The sequence below is a fragment of the Hipposideros armiger genome, unplaced genomic scaffold (genome assembly GCF_001890085.2).
Source record: "Hipposideros armiger isolate ML-2016 unplaced genomic scaffold, ASM189008v1 scaffold_173, whole genome shotgun sequence".
NCBI lineage: Eukaryota > Metazoa > Chordata > Mammalia > Chiroptera > Hipposideridae > Hipposideros > Hipposideros armiger.
The window spans coordinates 1073661-1096198 of record NW_017731523.1 but is presented as its reverse complement, the minus strand read 5'-3'; the positions used below and the strand labels follow the sequence as shown (position 1 = coordinate 1096198).

At 35.2% G+C, this 22538-nt stretch overlaps 1 protein-coding gene across 1 annotated transcript in view; it reads left to right on the top strand.

Annotated features, from left to right (window-relative positions):
• CCDC178 (coiled-coil domain containing 178) overlaps nt 1-22538 on the top strand; it is a 342837-nt gene that overhangs the window by 98439 nt on the left and 221860 nt on the right. Inside the window, exons 16-17 of the mRNA XM_019652065.1 lie at nt 4196-4341; nt 16275-16434. Coding sequence (XP_019507610.1) covers nt 4196-4341; nt 16275-16434 — 306 coding nt within the window. The remainder of the gene's footprint in view (nt 1-4195; nt 4342-16274; nt 16435-22538) is intronic.

Genomic DNA, 22538 nt, shown 5'->3' with positions numbered 1-22538 from the left:
TTATACACTGAAAACTATATGACATATTTAAAAGAAACTGAAGAATACACAAAGAAATGGAAAGACATTCTGTGCTCATGGATTGGAAGAATCACCATAGTTAAAATGGCCATATTACCCAAAGCAATATACAGGTTTACTGCAGTCCCCATCAAAATCCCAATGGCATTTTTTAAAGAAATGGAACAAAAAAATATTAGATTTGTGTGGAATCACAAAAGACTCTGAATAGCCAAAGCAATCCTGGGAAAAAAGAATAAGGCTAGAGGTATCACACTCCCTGATTTCAACTTGTACCACAAAGTGACAATAATCAAAACAGCATGGTATTGGCAGAAAAACAGATACACACACCAGTGGAATAGAATTGAAAACCCAGAAATAAACCCACATAAATATGGACAGATAATTTTCAACAAAGGAGCCAAAAACATACAATGGAGAAAAGAAAGCCTCTTTAATAAATGGTGCTGGGAAAATTGGAGAGCCACGTGCAAAAGAATGAAATTAGACTACTATCTGTCACCATATACCAAAATTAACTCAAAATGGATCAAAGACCTAAACATAAGACCTGAAACAATAAACTGCATAGAATAAAGCATATGGACCTTGGCTTCAAAGAGGATTTTGTGAATTTGACCTCAAAGGCAAGGGAAGTGAAAGCTAAACTAAATGAATGACACTATTTTAAACTAAAAAGCTTCTGCACAGCAAAAGAAACCATCAACAAAACAACAAGGGAACCAACCAAGTAGCAGAAGATATTTGCAAACAATTCTCCAATAAAGAGCTAATATCTGAAATATATAAAGAGCTTATACAATTCAAAAACAACAACAAAAATCCAATTAATAAATGGGCAGAGGATCTGAACAGACACTTCTCCCAAGAAGACATACAAACAGCCAACAGATATATGAAAAAATGCTCAAATTCACTAACTATTAGGGAAATGCAAATCAAAACCACAATGAGATATCACCTCACACCAGTTAGAATGGCTGTCGTCAACAAGACAAATAATAAGTGTTGGAGAGGCTGTGAAAAAAAGGAACCCTCATACACTGCTGGTGGGAATGTAAACTGGTACAGCCGCTATGGAAAACTGTATGGACGTTTCTCAAAATATTAAGAATAGAATTCATATGACCCAGAAATCCCTCTTCTGGGTATCTACCAAAAAATCTATAAACATTTATCCATAAAGATACATGTACTCTGATGTTCATTGCAGCATTATTTACAGTGGCCAAGACAATGGAAACAACCAAAGTGCCCTTCGATAGATGATTGGATAAAGAAGATGTGGTATATAGACACAATGGAATACTACTATTGCCATAAGAAAAGATGAAATAGTGCCATTTGCAACAACATGGATGGATCTTGAGATTATTATGCTAAGCAAAATAAGTCAGACAGAAAAAGTTGAGAACCATATGACTTCACTTATATGTAGGATATAAAACTGAAAGCCACAAAGGAACAAGACAAACAAAGAAACAAAAACTCATAGGCACAGACAACAGTTTAGTGGTTACCAGAGAGTGATGGGGGAGTGGTGATTGTAGAAGAGGGAAAAGGGGATCAAATATATGGTGATGGAAGGAGAATTGACTCTGGGTGGTGAACACACAGTGTGATATATAGATGATGTATTGTAGAATTGTACACCTGAAACCTATGTAGCTTTGCTAACCATTGTCACCCCAATAAATTTAATAAAAAAGGAATATTTGGCACTGAAAGTATTTAACATGTTTCCATTATTATTATTATTATTATTGACATATAATTTTTAACTTGATGAAAAAATGAGATAAAGGCATTCTAGAAACATACACTGTGTCTACAAAGAAAAGAGATCATGGGAGAATGCTATGTGTTATGTAATGGTGAGTAATCATTATGGTGAGAGAGCAGGGCACCTGTTCTAAGAGTGAAAGGAAATGAAGCTAGTGAGATGGGCAATTCCCTGACAAAGCAACACCTTGTGGGCCATTCTATTGAACCCCATTCTAAAGAACCTTGCAAATTGTTGTAGTATCAAACATCACTGTTAGTATTTATTAAGCACTCATAATGCTGACTAGTGTACAAACAGTACTATAGACACCATTTCTATCTTCTAAGTACTTAAGTTCTAAGACAAATGATTTTATATTTATGGTGCATAAGCATTTCAGTTGTGGGCCGAGCTAAACAGTAGTATTGAATTTTTGCTATTTTTAACCCCAGTTTAAGTCTTAGGTGTAGAATTTGAATTTATTACATTTAAATAACATAAAAATATATTTATTAAATCTTAATAAAAATTAAAAATATAATCTCACAATAATTTAGATTCTGAATATAATTTTTATTACCTAATATTTTTTAAAAACGTGGTTTGAAAGTTTTTGAAATGAGGAAATAATGAAAAATATAGTAAAACATTAATTATCTGCAATTCAGATTTTCAGACCGTTTGAAGTCTAGGCATGAAAACACCTTTGGGTAGAAAACCTCCAAATTGCTGGAACCTTTGCAACCCAAGCTAGAGAAAAAATAAGCCAAAGAGAGGCAAAATTATAGATGTACTATTTTATGCCTCTATTCCTATTTGCTCTGGTGACACTTCAACAGTCATCAAAAGATTTACAAATGGCTCTTGGAGTTCCCAAGCTTTTGCTCAATCAAGATATGTGGGTTTGTACTCCTGACATATGGCAACTAACAATTTCTTCTCTCTAAACTCATCTCACTATGGTGATGTCCCTGATGCTCTTGATGCCATGGAAGGGGATACACTGCTCACATTTACTAAAGCCTCACTGATGGTACCTAGTAAGGTACCAAAAGACAATTTTTATTTTCCACCGCTGTCTGCAGGAAGCACGCTTTGTCTTTCTTTTCTTTAGTGTAGAATCCTCTGGCACCACCTTCAGCGTTGCTGAAGTATGGTCTAAAGTGTTGAAACCATTGCTTCTGAAGTTTTCACAATTTCCCAGGAGAATCTTCATTCAAGATTAAGGCATGACTTATGGAATCTCACCTGAAAGTCAAGTTCAGTGATAGATAGCATTCAGAGTTGCCCATTCTCTTTAACTCCTACCTACTTATTTTAATCAAATATATTTGTGCCTCTCCACAATTTTTTTTAGGTGGACTTTTCTCACATTAATAACATGATATTCTTTTTTTTAATTTTTTTTTTATTAGCTGAGCCATCCTGCCACCTGTTGGCAGCTCAGCGGCAGCTCAGCTCCGGCCAGGACTCGAACCGCTGTTGATCAGAGCTCGCACTCTTCAGTGAACTCTTAACCAACTGAGCCACTTGGCTGGCCCAATAACATGATATTCTAATAGACCCATTGAAGAATCCCAGTCAGCCATCTTTCAACTACATTCTGTACATTCTGGTATTTAAAAACAAACAAACAAACAAACAGGGAGGATATGAAAATTCAAACACAGTACCCAATGGTCAAATTCTTTGCCAAACAGCAGCTTTTTATAGGAAAACAAATATAAAAGATTAGCCAGTCTTAAAATCTTAAAAGCAGAAAAAAGAATTAGGAAGCATATGGGGGAAAATGGAGGGAAATAGCAAAGGAAGCGATTGAGATTTGTGGAATCAGTTGGAAGAGTAGCATTGATTAAAAGCAATACCAGATGTGGGAATGCCAATCAGTAAGTTAGTCACTCAGCCAGTAAATTAGTCAGTCAATATTTATGCCAACAGACATGAAGGGATCATGCAAAATCAAATCTCCAGTCTAGAATTGCACTGGCTGGCCTTGGGAAATTGTGCTGGCATTAAATATTGACTTTTTTGAAAGATCAAAATATATACCCTTGCCCACCTTCAATGAATATGTTTGAAAACCAGTGACCACATGTTTGCATCTTGAAAGGACATGCCTTTAAAGTGTGCATGTATGTGTGTGAGAGTGGAGACAAGTTAGTGCAGAGAACAGAGAGAGGGGGAGAGAGAGATGTGAGGAGAGAATAGTTTTAACTCATCTTTTAGAAAACCTCATCAAATGTAACCATGGAGAAGAGAACATAAACCTAAGTAATTACTTACGTTGATAAGAAGTTACTGTTTGCTTTTAATAGTTTACATGGCCAAACATAATTGTGTCCCTAAATTGAAAGAATTTAAAAATCACAGGATTTAAAATAAAACACCCCTGAATTTGTTTTCCAGGAAGAAAGCTCAATGATTTTTAAAGAAATAGAAACCATTAAAAGTAAAACAATGCTTTATGAAGAAAATACAAGTCAATTGGACAAGGACCTAGACAAAACAGAAAAGGAAAAGAAAGTATTAGATCAGACACTTGACAATTTAAAGTAAGTACTTAAATTGTATCAAAATATTAAGTGTTTAATATATTATTTATAAAAGATAAGATCAAGTTTTCATATTTCAAATTTATTCTTAAAATGATCCATATTTTCTATTATAGTTTGATGTGGAACATACGTGTAATATTTGATAACTTTGGTTTAAAAACACAATCATAAATTGCTTTCATTTTTCATTGCTCCCCTGTGTTTATTTTTATTTGCATAACTGGGAATGTTTCTCTTTTTCCAAGTTTAAGAACTTTTATTCTTTATTAAATTGATAACCCTTCCCATTAATTTTAGTATTTCTCACTTGGTGTGATATTTTAGTGGTTTATATGGTTTATGTGGTTATTTTATATGGTTAAAGACCATATAATATATGGTTTTTCACCCAAATTTTTTTGATAAGTTTTAATAAGTTTTGAGGTATATATTTAGAAATATATATTCTACAAAACCTCATGTAATTTATTCTCATTTATTGTCTTTAAATAGCCAGTCCCCTTATTAGTCAGGGCCATACCTGAAAAGTGTTAGCATCGCATTTACACTCAGAGAATGCTCATGCTCTCAGACCCTTCGTATATCCACAGACCCTCACTTAGAACTTAAATACTCTTCCCTGTACTCCTCTTGGGTATTTTCTGTTTGTAATACATTGAGAACGGGGTTTGTAGGGCTATGGAAGGAATATGCATTGGTCACATTTAGGAATTATATTTCGATTAAATATAGAAGACTAATCCAACAAGCAAAACCAGCACTTAAGGGGTAGTGTCCGGGAAACAGCTCTGCACAGCCTAATACTGTATACCTCATTAGAGTCAAGCCAATTGTCTCAGCAAGGATTTAAAAATGTATTCTCAAAATGATCATATAGCTTTATCTGAAAAAGACTAAATCATATTCAGTATATCATGTAAGAAAGCAAGGAAACATGTATACTTTGAAAGATATGTATCTACTTTAATATCTGTAAGAATATTTGGGGGCTGAAAGGTATAGGTCTAAAATTATATAATTCACATTCAACTTATAAAGAGCTAATTCAGGAGCTGAACAATTTTTCTTTCCCTTCAGGATTCTTAACAATTTCAGTCCTAACATTTTCTTCTATCCTGTGGCTAGATTATATTGCCTTTGAGACAAAAGTGGTCACCATGTCCCAGTGAATCAATTAACTTTCAAAACTTGACAAAACTCTCTCTTTCCCCAGGAAAAGGAGAGAAAGAATAGCTGACTCGTGGTGTTGTTTACAAATCTATTAATTAACAGGGATGATATTGGATAATGTCAAATAATATTTAAAGCTACGATTGATTATCTTGCTAACGTGCCAGGCACTTGGCAGGCAATCTATGTACCGTATCTCATCCAGTTCTAATAGAAAATTCTTAAATTATGTGATAACATTCCATGTGGATGCTGAGGAAACAGAAACTCAAAGGAAATTCAATGATTGTCCTAAGATTGCACAGCTAATTAGTGGTAGAGCTAGCACAGCTTACATCCATCCTGTCCCAAAGCATGTGCTCATTCAACTGTGCATATTGACCCTCTAAACTAGGATTGGAAAGGAAGATCTTGCAGATAATCATGCACAGTCCATGTACAGTCCTGTGCTGCACAATGATGTTTTAATCAATGACAGACCATATACACAAGAGTGGTCCCATAAGGTCATAATGGAGCTGAAAAATTCCTATCTCCTAGTGACGTCTCAGCCGTCCTAATGTCGTAGCATAACACACTGTTCACGTGTTTGTGGCGATGCTGGTGTAAACAAACCTGCTGCCAGTCATATAAAAGTATAGCACATACAATTATGTGCAGTACATAATCCTTGATAATGATAATAAATGACTATTACTGGTTTATGTACTCACTGTAATATACTTTCTATTGTTATTTGAGAGTGTACTCTTTTTATTTATTAAAAAAACATTGCTGTAAACCAGTCTGCCATGTTAACCTGGCAGCAGCCTCATACATCTCATGTTTACCATGTCTCTCGATCGCATCATTTTCTCTTGTGCTTGATTTAATCCTGTGTTGTTTTGTACAGTAACATGCTGTACAGGTTTGTAGTCTAGGAGCAGTAGGCTTTACCTTATAGCCTAGGTGTGTAGTGAGCTGTACCATCTAGGTTTTTGTAAGTGCATTCTGTGATGTTCACACAATGACATAATTACCTAACAACGCGTTTCTCAGAACATACCCCTGTTGTTAAGCAATACATGACCACATTAGGAATAATCTACTGGGGCTTTCAGTAGGTCACCATATCAAGTTAAGCACCATGCACCAAGGACAAAGAAATGGCAAGTGGGAAAGTGTACCTTCAAGTGTCTGAAAATATTTTTAGAGAGACAAACGTTGCATATGCAAAATGATTAAAATATGGTGATAAAAAAATAATATCAATCAAAGTTACTCTTAACTCGCACTTGATTTTCTTAAATAGCTGAAGTGAATGGATCCAAACTGAGACCCACAGGACTTCTGAGTTTGTTCTTTTCATCACTATGATAACAGAAACATTGTTTTCATGAATGCGTATACACATAAACATAAATAGTGTGTATAATGTATATATAATTAATAAAATGCTATATTGAATATAATCTAAATTAAAATGCTTACGGTAGAGAATAAAGTAAATGTGGTCAAGATATAGTCATGTTTTCTGGGAACAATTATGAGAGTTTTTTTGGTTTTAGTCATACCAGCTCCTCACTGTATGATTTTCATTGGATCCCTATGCTTCACAATGTCAATATTAAGGAATGCTTACATAGGACATCATATAAGAATTTTGGATGTTGTCTGCATGAATGATAAAGTGGACAGAACAGGTGCAAGACAGATGAAAGGGAAGAATCTTATTCCATTTGGCAGGAGAGGCTCACAACTAAAAAATGTGAATAAAATTGTATCGTGGTTTCAAATATACTGATGACTGTCAGAGTGGGGAGAGAAAAGAATGAGTAAAATTGCGCTGCTGAATCAAACAGAGCTGAACTGGATTTGAATTCTGGTTCTGTCATTTACTAATTAGCTTACACAAGCTAACTATGTTGAAGTTTAGGTTCCTCACCTGTAAATTGCTATAATCATTATTCTTTCACAGGGTTATGGTTGTATTAAATGAGATATTATATTCAAAACATTTTAACATTTTAACCCCTCAGAAATCCTGCTGCCTTTATAGCTAACTGTGCAGATGATTCAATTTTCTATACTGGTAGAGATGAAAACAAATGTGGGTAACAAGACAATGCTGAGCTTTTGCAGCTCTGCTTATTCTGGATTCTGGGTTGCTGATTATCTCTGGAAATTATTTCTAAAGCATATTTATTTTTGCAGCATTATTTTAACAACTTTTTGTGCTTATTCTACTAGGATTGCTGTTTGTATTACTACTGATTTCACCATAAAAATCATACTTCTGTGTCAGGATGTACTTAGTTGCAAATGACAGAATACACAGAGACTCACACATGCACACACACACCCCCACACAGACATTAACACTCCAGCTTAAACAATAGGAGAATGTACCAACCTATGTAACTGGAGGCCCATGGGTAAGGTAAGCTGCAGACTTGGTGGATTCAGCATCTCAAAACTAGGTACTCATTTTTTCTCTCTTCACTATGGCTGTTGTCAGCAAATTTGAAAACATGCCTCCTGTTCACCTTTAGTGGATGTGAGCCTCCTCTACATGTAATTAGGCCCTTACCTTTCATCCTATTGAGCTATCTTACTATATATACTTACTCCTGGATAATTAGCCACATACTGGTAGGCTTAATCTAATCAGAATGAATTCTTGGAGTTACGTGCTGCATGGAGGAGGTGTTCTTTTGGAATTACAATAAAATAGAGGTGTGTTGGGTCGGCAACCAAGAGAATCCATTAAATTTCTCCAAAGATGTTCTTCCACCTGGGTGGTTAAAATGTAGCTCAATGGAGGTAGGCCTATAGAAAGGACCAGGGAATTTTTCCAAAGCCCTTCAGTTCCAAGATTTTTCAACATTGGATCTCTTATTTTTTAGTGTTTTTTAAAATTAATTAGCTAATTCTGTTCTTTAGATCCCCCATAGGAGGTCTGACAATTAAGTTTGCAAACTTGTTGCAACAATGTTGCTAACCATTTTTTGTTATCAGAGAGACTATTCATTATGAATTTGTACCAACTGGACAAAAAGTTACCAAAGTTTACTGCTTGGAAGCGCTGAAAAGGTTGTGTGCAAAAGTTAGACCTGAACATTTCACCAACAATTCATGGCTCTCGCATCACAACAATGCACCAGCTCACAGGGTACTGTCTGTGAGGGAGTTTTTAGCCACTAAACAAATAACTGTATTGGAACACCCTCCCTACTCACCTGATCTGGCCCCCAATGACTTCTTTCTTTCCCCGAAGATAAAGGAAATATTGAAAGGAAGATATTTTGATGACATTTATGACATCAAGGGTAATATGATGACAGCTCTGATGGCCATTCCAGAAAAAGAGTTCCAAAATTGCTTTGAAGGGTGGACTAGGCGCTGGTGTCAGTGCATAGCTTCCCAAGGGGAGTACTTCGAAGGTGGAATAGTGATATTCAGCAATGAGGTATGTAGCACTTTTTCTAGTATGAGTTCATGAACTTAATTGTCAGACCTCATGTAAGTGCTAGCATAAGGTGTTTGTATTTTTGTCTGCCTTATTTCACATAGCATCATGCTCTCTAGGTCCATCCATGTTGTTGCAAATGGTAAGATTTGATTCTTTTTTATGGCAGAGTAATACTCTATTATATGTATGTACTGCTTTCTTTATCCCTTTGTCTATTGATGGGTATTTCAGTTATTTCCATAACTTGACTATTATGAATACTGCTACAGTAAACATAGGAGTGCATATGTCTTTTCAAATTAGTGTTTTGGATGTTTTTGGATAAATAACAAGGAGTAAGGAATTGCTGGGCATAAGGTGGTTCTGTTTTTTAAATTTTTAAGGAAACTCCATATGTTTTCCAGAGTGGCTGCACCAATTTGCAATTCCACTAACATTGCACAAGGGTTCCCTTTGCTCCACATGCTCGCCAACACTTGTTGTTTGTTGATTTATTGATGATGGCCATTCTGACAGGTGTCAGGTGATAGCTCATTGTGGTTTTTATTTGCATTTCTCTGATGATCAATGATGTTGAGCATCTTTTCATATGTGTATTGGCTATCTGTATGTCCTTTTTAGAGAAATGTCTCTTCATGTCCTCTGCCCATTTTTTAATTGGGTTGTTTTAATGTGTTGTTTGTTTGTGGGTTTTTTGGGGGTTTTTCTGTTATTGTTGTTTTTGGTGTTGAGTTATAATGAGTTGTTTTTTTTTTATTTTTATAAATTTTGGATATTAACCCCTTATCAGATGTATCATTGGCAAATATCTTTTCCCATTCAGTAGGATGTCTTTTTGTTTTGTTGGTGGTTTCCTTTGCTGTGAAAAAACTTTGTAGTTTGATGTATTCCCATTTGCTTATTTATTTCTTTTGCTTCCCTTGCCTGAGGGGATATATTAGTAAAAATATTACTAAGGGTAATGTCTGCGAATTTACTGCCTATATTTTCTTCTAGGAGTTTTATGGTTTTGGGTCTTACATTTAAGTCTTTAATCTATTTTGAGTTTATTCTTGTATATGGAATAAGAAGGTGGTCCAGTTTCAATTTTTGCATGTATCTGTCCAGTTTTCCCAGCACCATTTATTAAATAGACTATCTTTACCCCAATGTAAATTATTGCTTCCTTTGTCACAAATTAAATGACCATATAAGCATGGATTTATTTCTGGGCTCTCTATTCTGTTCCATTGATCTATGTGTCTGTTTTTATGCCAATACTATGCTGTTTTGATTACTATAGCCTTGTAGCATATTTTGATATCAGGAATTGTGATACCTCCGACTTTGTTCTTCCTTCTCAAGATTGCTGTGGTTATTCGGGATCTCTTATGGTTCTGTGTAAATATCAGGATTATTTGTTTTAGTTTTGGGAAAAATATCATTGGTATTTTGATAGGGATTGCATTGAATCTATGTATTGTTTTGGGTAGTATGGACATTTTAGCTATTGGGTTGTCGGGAAAGTAATGACGTATTTTTCTATGTTTTTCAATGCAAAAATGCATCATGACTTTCCCGACTACCCAATACATTAATTCCTCCTCTCCGTGAGCATGGTATGTTTCCATTTATTTGTATCTTCTTTCATTTCTCTCTTCAGTGTCATAATTTTTAGAGTACAGGTGTTTTACTTTCTTGGTTAAGTTTATTTCTAACATTTATTTATTTATTTATAAACATTTTTATTGGGGAATTGGGGAGGGAAACAGTGTTGGGGAATTGGGGAAGGGAAACATTATGATTTCCAGGACCCATCAGCTCCAAGTCAAGTTGTTGTCCTTCAATCTTAGTTGTGGAGGGCGCAAGCTCAGCTCAGTCGTAGCTTTCAATCTAGTTGCAAGCGGGGGGAGCATAGTCCACCATCCCATGTGGGAATCGAAACAGCAACTTTGTTGCACACTGAGCCATTTGGCCACCTGTTTTCAACTCGCAACTGCTCAGTTCAAGGTGCCATGTTCAATCTTAGTTGTGGGGGAAGTGGTCCATAATCCCATATGGGTATCGAACCGGCAACCTTGCTGCTGAGAGCACGCACTCTCACCAGCTCAGCAGCAGCTCAGCTCGGGCGCAGCTTACTGGCCCATGTGGGAATCAAACTGGCGACCCTGTTGCTCATAGCTCACGCTCTTAACCAACTGGGCCACTTGGCTGGGCCCCTAAATATTTTATTTTTTTGATACAATTGTAATTGGGATTGTTTTCTTAATTTCTCTTTCTGATAGTTCATTATTGGTGTATAAAAGTGCAACCAATTTCTGAATATTAATTCTGTATACTGATGCTTTATTAAATTCATTTATCAGTTCTATTAGTTTTCTGGTGGGATATTTGGGGTTCTCTATATAGTATTGTGTCATCTGCAAATAATGACAATTTTACTTCCTTCTTTCTAATTTGGATGCCTTTTATTTCTTTTTCTTGTCTGATTACTGTGACTAGAACTTCCAGTACTATGTTGAATAAAAGTGGTGAAAGTGGCCATCCCCATCTTTTTCCTGATCTTAAAGGGAAAGCTTTTGACTTTTCCCCATTGAGTATGATGTTAGCTGTGGGCTTGTCATATATGATGTTTATTATGTTGATATATGTTTCCTCTATTCTCACTTTGCTGAGACGTTTTATCATAAATGGGTGCTGGATTTTTGTCAAAAGCCTTCTGTGCATCTATTGATATGACCATATGATTTTTATTTTTCATTTGTTTATGTGGTGTATCACATTAATTGATTTGCAGATATTGAACCAATCTTGCACACCAGAATGAATCCCATTTAATTGGGTTGTATGATCTTTTAATGCATTGCTGAATTTGGTTTGCTAATATTTTGTTGATTTTTGCATCTGTGTTCATTAGGGAACTCAGTCTATAGTTTTCTTTTTTTGTAATGTTTTTCTCTGGTTATGGAATCCAGGTAATGGTGGCCTCATAAAATAAGCTTGGGAGCCTTCTATTCTCTTGAATTTTTTGGAATAGCTTGAGAAGGTGCTAATTCTTTTTTGAATTTTTGGTAAAATTCACCTGTCAAGCCATCTGGTCCAGGACTTTTGTTTGTTGGTAGGTTCTTTTTTTTGTGTTTCTTTTTGTTGTTGTTGTTGATTATTATTATTATTATTATTATTATTATTATTATTATTGGTTCAATTTCATTAGTAGTAATCAGCCAGTTCAGATTTTTCTGTTTCTTGTGGATTCAACCTTGTAAGATTGTATGCTTCTAGGAATTTATCCAATTCTTCCAGATTGTACAATTCTTTGATGTAGAGTTGCTCATAGTGTTTTCCTAATTTTTTTTTGTTTTGTATTGCTGTGGTGTTCGTTGTCATTTCTCCACTTTTATTTCTGATTTTATTTATTTGAGTACTCTCTCTTTTTTTCTTGATGAATCTAGTTAAAGGTTTGTCAATTTTATTTATGTTTTCAAAAAAAAGCAGCTCTTGGTTTCATTGATCTTTTGTGTTGTTTTTTAGTCTCTATTTTGTTTACTTCTACTCTGATTTTTATTATTTCTTTCTGTGTACTCAGTTTGCATTTTGTTTGCTGTTCTTTTTCTAGTTCCCTTAAGTGTAAAGTTAGACTGCTTATTTGAGATTTTTCTTATTTCTTGAGGTAGACCTTCATTGCTATGCATTGCCTTCTTAGGACTGCTTTCACTGTCTCCCATAGATTTGGAGTCATTGTGTTTCATTTTTGTTTGTCTCAGAGTATCTTTTGATTTCTTCCTTGATTTCATGGGTTTGTGTGTTTTCCAGTTTTTTTCATGTAACTGATTTCTAGTTTCATACCATTGTGGCCAGAGAAAATGCTTGATATGATTTCAATCTTAAATTTATTCAGGCTTGTTTTGTGGCTTAACATGTGATCTGTCTTGGAAAATGTTCTTCCATGTGCACTTGAAAAGAATGTGTCTTCTGCTGCTTTGGGATGAAATGTTCTAAATATATAAATTAAATCCATCTAGTCTACTATGTCATTTAAGGCTGCTGTTTTCTTGTTGATTTTCTACCTGGGAGATATGTCCTTTGGTATTAGTGGAGTGTTAAAGTCCCCTACTGTGGTTGTGTTACTGTCAATCTCTGTCTTTATGCCGGTCAATATCTGTTTTATATATTTAGGAGCTCCTATATTGGGTGCATAGATGTTTACTAGGGTAATGCCTTCTTGTTTGAATGGTCCCCTTATCATTATGTAGCGTCCTTCTTTGTCTTATTATAGTCTTCATTTTAAAGTCTATTTTGTCCAATATAAGTATTGCTACTCCAGCTTTATTTTTTGGTTCCATTTGCATGAAATATCTTTTTCCATCCCTTTTCCTTTCAGTCTATGTGTGTCTCTCAATTTGAGGTGGGTCTCTTGTATACAGCGTATGCATGGGTCTTCTTTTCTTATCCATTCAGCTATCCTATGTCTTTGGATTGGAGCGCTTAATCCATTTACATCTAAACTGATTATTGATAGGTGCATAGTTATTGACATTTTTTTTTCTTTTGTTTGTTTGTTTGTTTCCTCTCTTTTCTTAAAGGAGGGCTTTTAACATTTCTTTTAATATGGCTTGGTGGTAATGAATTTCTTTAGTTATTTTCTTGTCTGGGAAGTTCTTTATTTCTCCTTCAATTTTAAGTGATAGCTTTTTGTGTAAAGTAGTCTTGGTTATAGGGCCTTGTTTTTCATCACTTTGAATATTTCCCAACACTCCCTTCTGTCCTGCAAAGTTTCTGTTGAGAAATCAGCTGATATTCTTATGGGAGCTCCCTTGTAAGAAACTAGTTGTCTTTCTCTTACTGCTTTTAGGATTCTCTCTTTGTCCTTAACTTTGCCATTCTAATTATAATGTGTTTGGTGTGGGTCTGTTTGGATTCATCTTGTTTGAGACTCTCTGCACTTCCTGGGCTTGTGTGTTTATTTCCTTCACCAAGTTAGGAAAGTTTTCAGTCATTATTTGTTCAAATAATTTCTCGTTCCCTTGCTCCCTGTCTTCTCTTTCTGGTATTTCTATGATGCGAATGTCTTTATGTCTGATGTTGTCCCACAGGTCCGTTGTACCATCTTTGTTTTTTAATTCTTTTTTTCTTTTTGTTGTTCTGATTGGGTGTTTTCTGACACCTTGTTTTCTAAATTAATGATCTGATCATCTGCTTCATCTAATCTGCTATTGATTCCTTCTAGTGTATTCTTCATTTCAGCTATTCTTTATTTCTGACTTCTTTTTTTATGGTTTCCATGACCTTCCTTATGCTTACTATCTCTTTGTTGAAGTTCTCATTAAGTTCTTAAGCATTATTGTAACCAGTGTTTTAAACTCTGTCTCTGTTAGTTTGGTTACCTCCGCTTTATTTAGTTCTTTTTCTGGAGGTTTCTCCTGTTCTTCTATTTGGGACATGTTTCTTTGTTTCCTCGTTCTGGCTTCTTCTCTGTGTTTGCTTCCATGTATTAGATAGATCTTCTATGTCTCTCAGTCTTTGCTGGTTGGCCTTCTGTAGTATGTGTCCTGTGCGGTCCAGTGGCAGTCTCCCTGATCACATGTGCATGTGTTTCAGTAGTGTCCCTGTGTGTGTTGTGTGTATTTTCCTGATGTAGTTGAGCCTTGATTGCTTTTGGTGCGTCAGTGAGTAGGATTGACTTCCAGGCTGACTGGCAGTCAAGACTGGCTATGCCCACAGTGTATGAGCTGCTGTGTGGGGGCTGATTCTTCAGAAGGGGATTTACCCCAGTGACCTCTTGTGCCTGTTGAGATCATTCTTTGGGTGAGCCACTTGTGGGCCAAACAAAGTAGTGCTATGGTATGGTCTGAAGCCAGCCTCTGGGTGTGTTGTTTCTGATATCTCTTGGGAGGGGCTCCCATGCAGGCCTACTTCATCCTTGCCTGTAACTGGCCCTGGGCTACCTGGTAGGAGCCACAAAGCTATATGTGCTTGGTTGCTGCCTGTGCTGGACCTGGAGACATGTGGGCATGGCCTTGCTGTGAAACAGGGCCAACTTCTACCAGTATTAGGCCTAGACAGCTTAGCAAAAGGCTCAGGGCCACCCTAGGCCTGTTGCACCTGCCAGGTGCCCGTAAGGCTCAACTGTTGAAAGAACGCCTTTAGATGTGCAGGCTGGGCGTTTGACCCACTATTGAGAGTGTCCCCTGAGATGTAGGTCTAGTTTGGCAGGGCAGAGTCTCAGGGAGTCACAAGGCATGGCTGGTGGTTTTACAAAGTTAATTCAGTTTCAGTATGTGCACCAGTGCTGAATCTGTTATCACTTTGCAAAACGACCTGAGAACATCTTGGCCAGCCACCACTCGCCTGGGGCCCACAGATCCCTGAGAGCCACCCAAGAGAGGCTGCAGAGAAAGTTGTTGCTGAATGCCCACCACTGAAATTTCTCCAGGCCATCTCCACCCTTCCATTGCTGTAAAGAACTTCCACAGCTGTGGGGTGTGGCTGGCCTCCCAGGAGCTGAGAGTGTCTTCGGTGATGCAGCACCAGCTGGACTGGGTGGGGGCCCACGGTGTCATCAAGGTGGTGCATGCCCTCAGATTTTACCAGACTAATGCATTTTCAGATTTGACCCTTTGGGGGAGGGTTCAACATAGAAAATTTGGCGCCCTCCTGTAGGGTGGAAGTGAGGCAGGCTCTACACAGAGACAATGGCGGCTGTCCCTTCAGCCCTTGCTCCGAAACCACACAACTCAATCTTTCTCCATATGTCTCTGGTACCTCTCGAGTTGCTGCCCCTCCACTGGAGCTGAAGTGTTTGCAAGCAAGTGAGTCTATATGTGGGACCTTTAAGAGGAGGTCTGGGTTTCCAGCTGCCTCCACCTCACCTGGACTGATGGAGTCTTTGCTGATTTTCACAGCCAGCTGTTCTGGGGACTCCTCTTCCTGGCACAAGACCCCTGGGGAGTGCTGTGTGGTTCTGGAACCCCTCCCTCTTCAGATGGGACCTCCACCATGAAGGTGTCCCTCCTGGATATTCAACCACTACCTGTGGGTTTGGGGTCTGCCCATCTTGCATCTCCACGCTTCCTACCAGTTTCAATGTGGCCTTCTTTATATCCTTAGTTATAGGGATTCTGTTTAGCTAGTCTTCAGTTGGTTCTTGAGGTTGATTGTTCTTTGAGGTTGTAATTTTGATGTCATCCTAGGAGGCAGCAAGCATACTGTTTACCTAATCCACCATCTTGGACCTTCTCCTCGATATTGGGTCTTTTAAAATGTATCATAAGTGTATTTTAGGAAATAAATCATAAATTGATTAATGGTAATTGCAATTCTTTTTTCATAGGGAGACATTTTTAACTATGAGATTTAAAAAGGAACATGCACAAGCTGTGTATAATCATCTCATTAGTGAAAGAAAAAACTGTAAAGAGAGAATCTATGAAGAAGAACAGAGATACAGAATTCTCGTTACCATGAGGCAACAAACTCTGGATCGTATTAAAGTGAGTATTACTTTTTGACTGTTTCAGAATGAAGGAAATACAGTGATAGTCATAATAGCAGCTAGTTTGAGGAATTCACTTTTCTTCTTAAAGTAGCAAAGATGTGTAGATTTTAAAAATAAATGTTAGCATAATAAATGTGCAACTTGTCATTTTTTCTTCTATGTAATTATAATTATTCATACTACATATTATACTTTTCAGTGCATTTTATGTGCACTCTCATTTTTTATTGCACTTTTATTTTGAAGGCTACTGATATAAAAGTATAGGTTATATTTATTCCAGAGCCACTTTTGTATTTTTAATGAAAGATGTGAGCATAGTTACATTTTGTTTCTGAATAAACATACTTTGAATATTTACCTACCACATTTTTGAAAAATAAGAATATTTCATGCTCTTTTCTTTTAGAAAAATTGTGCATATGTTTGCATTTCACTGTAAACTTACTAATTAAAAACAGGGAAATTATATGATAAAATATATATTTTTAGATCTCACTATTTGTTAAACTTTATATAGCTGTGCATATTAAATTTTTATATAGAATATGACTAAGTGATATGCATTTACTGAAGTTATTCCTATACTATTTTACATTTTGTAATTATTTTTGTTATATTTAATTGCAATAATAAATACCATGGTTTTTTCCCCCAATATATTTATAAATATTAGGTATGTATTTTTGAGAAACACAGTGGGAAATTACTTCTACAAAAAAAAGAATTCTGCAAGATTTTATTAAAACTATTTCCTACAAAACTTTTAAAGATTTCTGTAATATAATATACTTTTATCAGCTATTTTGTATACTGATATTTATATATTAAATATATATTTAATATATTAATATATATTTAATATAAGTAATTGTTTTTTCCTTTTTATATTTTCAATAACATTGCTAATATACTTTTTAAAAAGATTATTTGGAACAAATATACATTGAATAACGAAGTATGTGTGAATGAACATATCATCTTTAATGCTAGCTTTAATACCATAAAAATTATTAATGAAATATCAATAGTTTCATTAATAATGGTGCTAAGTAATTGTCTTTCATTTGAAATATAACTGCTACATAGAAAGAGGTTTTGTTTTAGCCTAAAAATCTGACAATAATTGGTGCCATCTAGTGGCAATAAATGATGCCTCTTCTTGGAGGAGTTCCTGGAACATAGATTTGTGATGTATGTATAGCTGGGGAAACAGACTCAAATACACCCCTCAACACAAGAAGACTTAAGTTATTTGCTGACTTAAGTATCATTCTGCAGCACATATTTTATCACAGCAGTAGAATTAGCTGTTTGAATTTAACCACATTTTCCAATTGTACTGGTGCTGAGAACACAGTGGGATTTCAGTAATCATTTATTGACTAGCATTTCAACACTTTAATGGAACAATAATAAGTAGTGAAATGGCAAAATATGGTCAGCAGGAGAGAGACAAAGAAAAAATCCTGTTTAACTAGCCTCTCAGTAATTGAGATTTGTACTTCTTTTCATCCGAAAACCTATCTCTGTCTTCCCATTCTGACGTGTACCTATCCACGTTCACTTGGATTCATCCCTTTTTTTTCTTAGCACCAATCTTTTTCTGAATTTGTTTTGTTCATTCATTTTTACTTGTTTTTTGTCCACCTACATTCTGCTGGAGTAATGTATTCTTTATGAGGAGAGGAGATTTTCCATCACATTTTCTGTATCCTAAAAACTCTGAACTATGCTTGGCACAAGGGAGGCATGCAGTAAATACTTGTTGAATGGCTGAATAAATAAATGGATGAACATATCCTTATTCAGTAATTTTGCTGTAAACATGTATGATAATGGCTAAAAGCCGGAGCATTTCAGAGATACTTTCCATACTGCACCAGCCTGATGTTTTAGCGAATACTCATGCTGTGTTCAGAAGCTAACCCTCCCTCTCATTCTCTCTCTCCTTGATAATACTTGAGAAATTTAGTATTTAGTCTGTTCTCCCTAGGTGAAAATGGTTAAATTGTCTATTGCTTTCTAGTAATTAAGAATTCTGGTAAATATCTCAATAATGCTTCCCAAATAACCTTGAATTAATAAGAAATTGTCTCTTATCAGTGCTTGCGTAACTCTTTGTTATACATTCACCTTATGTGATCAGAAGCAGAGTTTGAACATGCAGAGTTTAGAGATTGACACATCTCATCATTAGTGACACTGTTTATTATTAGAATCAGTTATTGGTGTTAAAGAGTGGAAGACAAAGAGAAAAACAGTTAGTTGCCTACAAGGGAGCCCCCATAAGACTGTCAGCTGATTTCTCTACAGAAACGTTGCAGGCCAAAAGGGACTGCATGAAATATTCACTGTGATGAAAAGCGGGACCTACCACCAAGAGTACTCCACCCAGCAAAGCTATCATTTAACACTCAAAGACAGATACAGTTTCCCAGACAAGAGAAAGCTAAAGAGTTCATCACCACCAAACCAGTTTCGCAAGAAATGTTAAAGAGATTTCTCTAAGAAGAGGAAAAAAAGATAAAAAATATGAATAATAAATGGCAATAACTACATATCTATCAACAATTATTTTCAGTGTAAATGGATTAAATGCTCCAATCAAAAGACATAAGGTGACTGAATGGATAAGAAAACAAAACTCTTACATACGCTGCCTACAAGAGACTCACTTCAGATAAAAAAACACACACAGAATGAAAGTAAAGGGATGGAAAAAGATATTTCATAAAAATGGAAATGAAACAAAAAAGCTGGGGTAGAAATACTTACATCAGACAAAATGGACTTTAAAACAAAGGCTATAACAAGAGGCAAAGAAGGACCCAGTAATCCCACCTCTGGGTGTTTATCTGAAGAAACTGAAAACACTACTTTGAAGGACTATGTGTATCCACATGTTCATTCCAATAGCCAAGATATGGGGCAACCTGGGTGTTCATCAATGGATGGATGGATAAAAAAGAGGTAGTACATATACCATGGACTATTACTCAGCCACAGAAAAGAATGAAATCTTGCCATCTGCAACAATGTGGATGGCCCAAGAAGGTATTGTGCTGAGTGGAGTAAGTCAGAGCAAAACAAATGCCATATGATTTCACTTACATATGGAATCTAAAGAATAAAATGAATAAACAAAAGAGAAACAAACTCATAGATACAGAGAACATTTTGAAATTTGCCCGATGGGAGGAATGTTGGGGGGGGTGGGTAAAAAAGGTGAAGGGGTTACGAAGTACAAATTAGTAGTTACAAAATAGTCATGGGGATGTAAAATATGGCATAAGGAATATAGTTAATAATATTGTAATAACTATTATGATGTCAGATGGGTGCCCAATTTATCAGGGTAATCACTTCATAAGTTGTGTTGATGTCTGATCACTGTGTTGTACACCTGAAACTAATATAATGTTATATGCCAACTGTAATTGAAAAATAAAATAAAAAGTTTAAAAAAATAAAAAAAATATTTAAATGTGATTCTTCATAGAAAACCTATTCTCATCCCATTTAAGAAATTGGATAAGATAAAACTTTGTAAATGTTTGTGTAAGGTAAAGCATTGCCAGAAAGAAACAAATCTTAGTAGGCATTATTGTAAATGTGGTGTTACTATTCTGAGGTATCCCCTCTGGGTAAAACAGTTGATCACAATAATGGATCACCTGAAAGAATTGGTTAATAAAATCCTTGACAAAAGCCACAATGGAGTTAATTGAGGACTGAGGAAACACACCATAGAATTAGAAATATAAACAGCTAATAAAATAGTTTAAGAAAAAATATGCACCAAGTTCAGATGACATATGCATACAATGTGGTTTTGGAATTAAATTCAGTCATTTTCATTAGACAATTCATTTCAGATATCTTTAAATGACTGACTTGTTTAAATATTATGGAGATTCTACTAACTGCCTATAATTTGCAAATGCAATTCCTTAAGATTAAAATTTCAGTATAGCACCTAAATATATTAAGCAAATACTAACAGATATGAAGGGAGAAATAGACAGCAGTACAATAATAATAGGGGACTTCAATACCTCAGTTTCAACAGTTGATAAATCATCTAGACAGAAAATCAATAAGGAAACACTGAATATGAACTGCACATTAGACAAAAATAGGCATATGTGGAACATTCCATCCCACAGCATCAGAAGACACAGTCTCCTTAAGTGTACATGGGACTTTCTTCAGGATAGAACATATATTAGGTCACAAAACAAGTCTTAACAGAAGTAAGAAGATTGACGTTATATGAAGATTTTTCCAACCACAATTGTATGAAACTAATTACATGAATTGTATGAACTAATTACATACTAATTACATACTAATTACAAACTAATTACATACTAATTGTATGAAATTAATTACAGGAGGAAACATGAAAATTCACAAATATGTAGAATTTAAACAACACGATCCCAACAAACCAGTGTACAGCCTTCAGAGCCCCAGCCCTAGTAGTCACCAAGCTAAGTATAAAAATGCTGAGAAATAATAATGTAGCAACTTGTATACTGAGATTCTGTCTTCAGATGTTCTCTAACACTTTTCTTCAAAGCTTTTATGAGCTCCCATGGCTTCAACAATCAATCTAATGGTTGACTCACTGATCTATTCCAATTTTACTCCTTCTTCCAACCTCTGTCTCCACATGGTAGATTATTAGGTACATGTTTCCACTTACGTAGTCTCTATCATGTCCAAAACAGATCCTCTCAACAAAGCCGGTCATGAAAAATTATTTTCATTATAAATGCCGCCATAATTCTTCCAGTCAACTAGTAACATACCACCTCCTGTATATTCTGTCCTTTTATTTGCACATCACATCCAATTTGACACCCGTCTCTATTCAGTCTCTAACCCTCATTCCTTCTCATCATTTCTCTTTGATTACAAAAGCACTTTCTTATAACTTATATCTGCAACCTGTGCTTTTATTTCACTTCAGTTCATTCTACAGAGTACTGCCCAACTGATTTTTCTATAGCCTCTCTCTAGTTACATTGCACTCTTCAAAACTTCTTCATGTCTCCCACTGCTTTACAAATTAAGTGTAAACTTTTCAAATGGGTCTTCATGATATATCCCAATACTACATTCTAAATTTTATCTCTCATTGTTTATCTGCATTACTAATATAAGAGGACATTTGTATGGAAATTTAAAACAGTAATATAATAAAAGTAGAATGTCTCTATATTACTAAAAGCAATAAAATCAAACCACAATAGTCAATATACCAAAAAATACCCACAAAAATAGAAAGGTAGTATCAACACAGAAAGCATTAAGCAAGAGGATAGAAGCAAGAACCAATAAAACGACTATGTAGTTTAATTAAATTACTAAATCAGAATGGATTAAAAAAGCAAAATTACCTTAGATATTGCTCTATAAAAGTTACAAATACAATTCTGAAAAATAAGCCAGAATAGTTGATGATAAAATACAAAATTAGATTAGTAAAATAAAAAGAGTAGGTGTTGATAATATTAACTTTAAAACAATACATAAGAAAGAATTGTCATATAAAAAGCTATGATCAAAACAGTAATTTAGAAATTATGAGTTTGTACACACTGAATAACATGACCTACAAATATATAAAGCAAAAAAACAATTAATTCATGTAGTAAACTTCACACTCTACTAATAGACTGCTACATTCAAGTAGACTGAAATACAGGAATTTATATGCCATGAAAAGTATAATCTGGTTGAACTAAATGTTTAATTTATTAGCTTATAAATTATGAAGCATAAATTGCAGTGATAGCTGATAATCCCATGCAAATTAAGTAAAAACAATTTAATATAAATTTATTTATTTCTCCCTATCTTTTTTGAAGTATAATTGAAATAAAATTGTATGTATTTAAAATGTACATGATGATTTGATACATATGCATTGTGAAATGATTACCATAATCAGGTTAACTAGCACATCTATCACCTCACATAGTTATCTTTTTTGTATGTATAGTCAGAATGCTTAAGACCTACTCACTTAGCAAATTTAAAATATATAATGCAATGTTATTAACTATAGTCACCATGTAATATAGACAT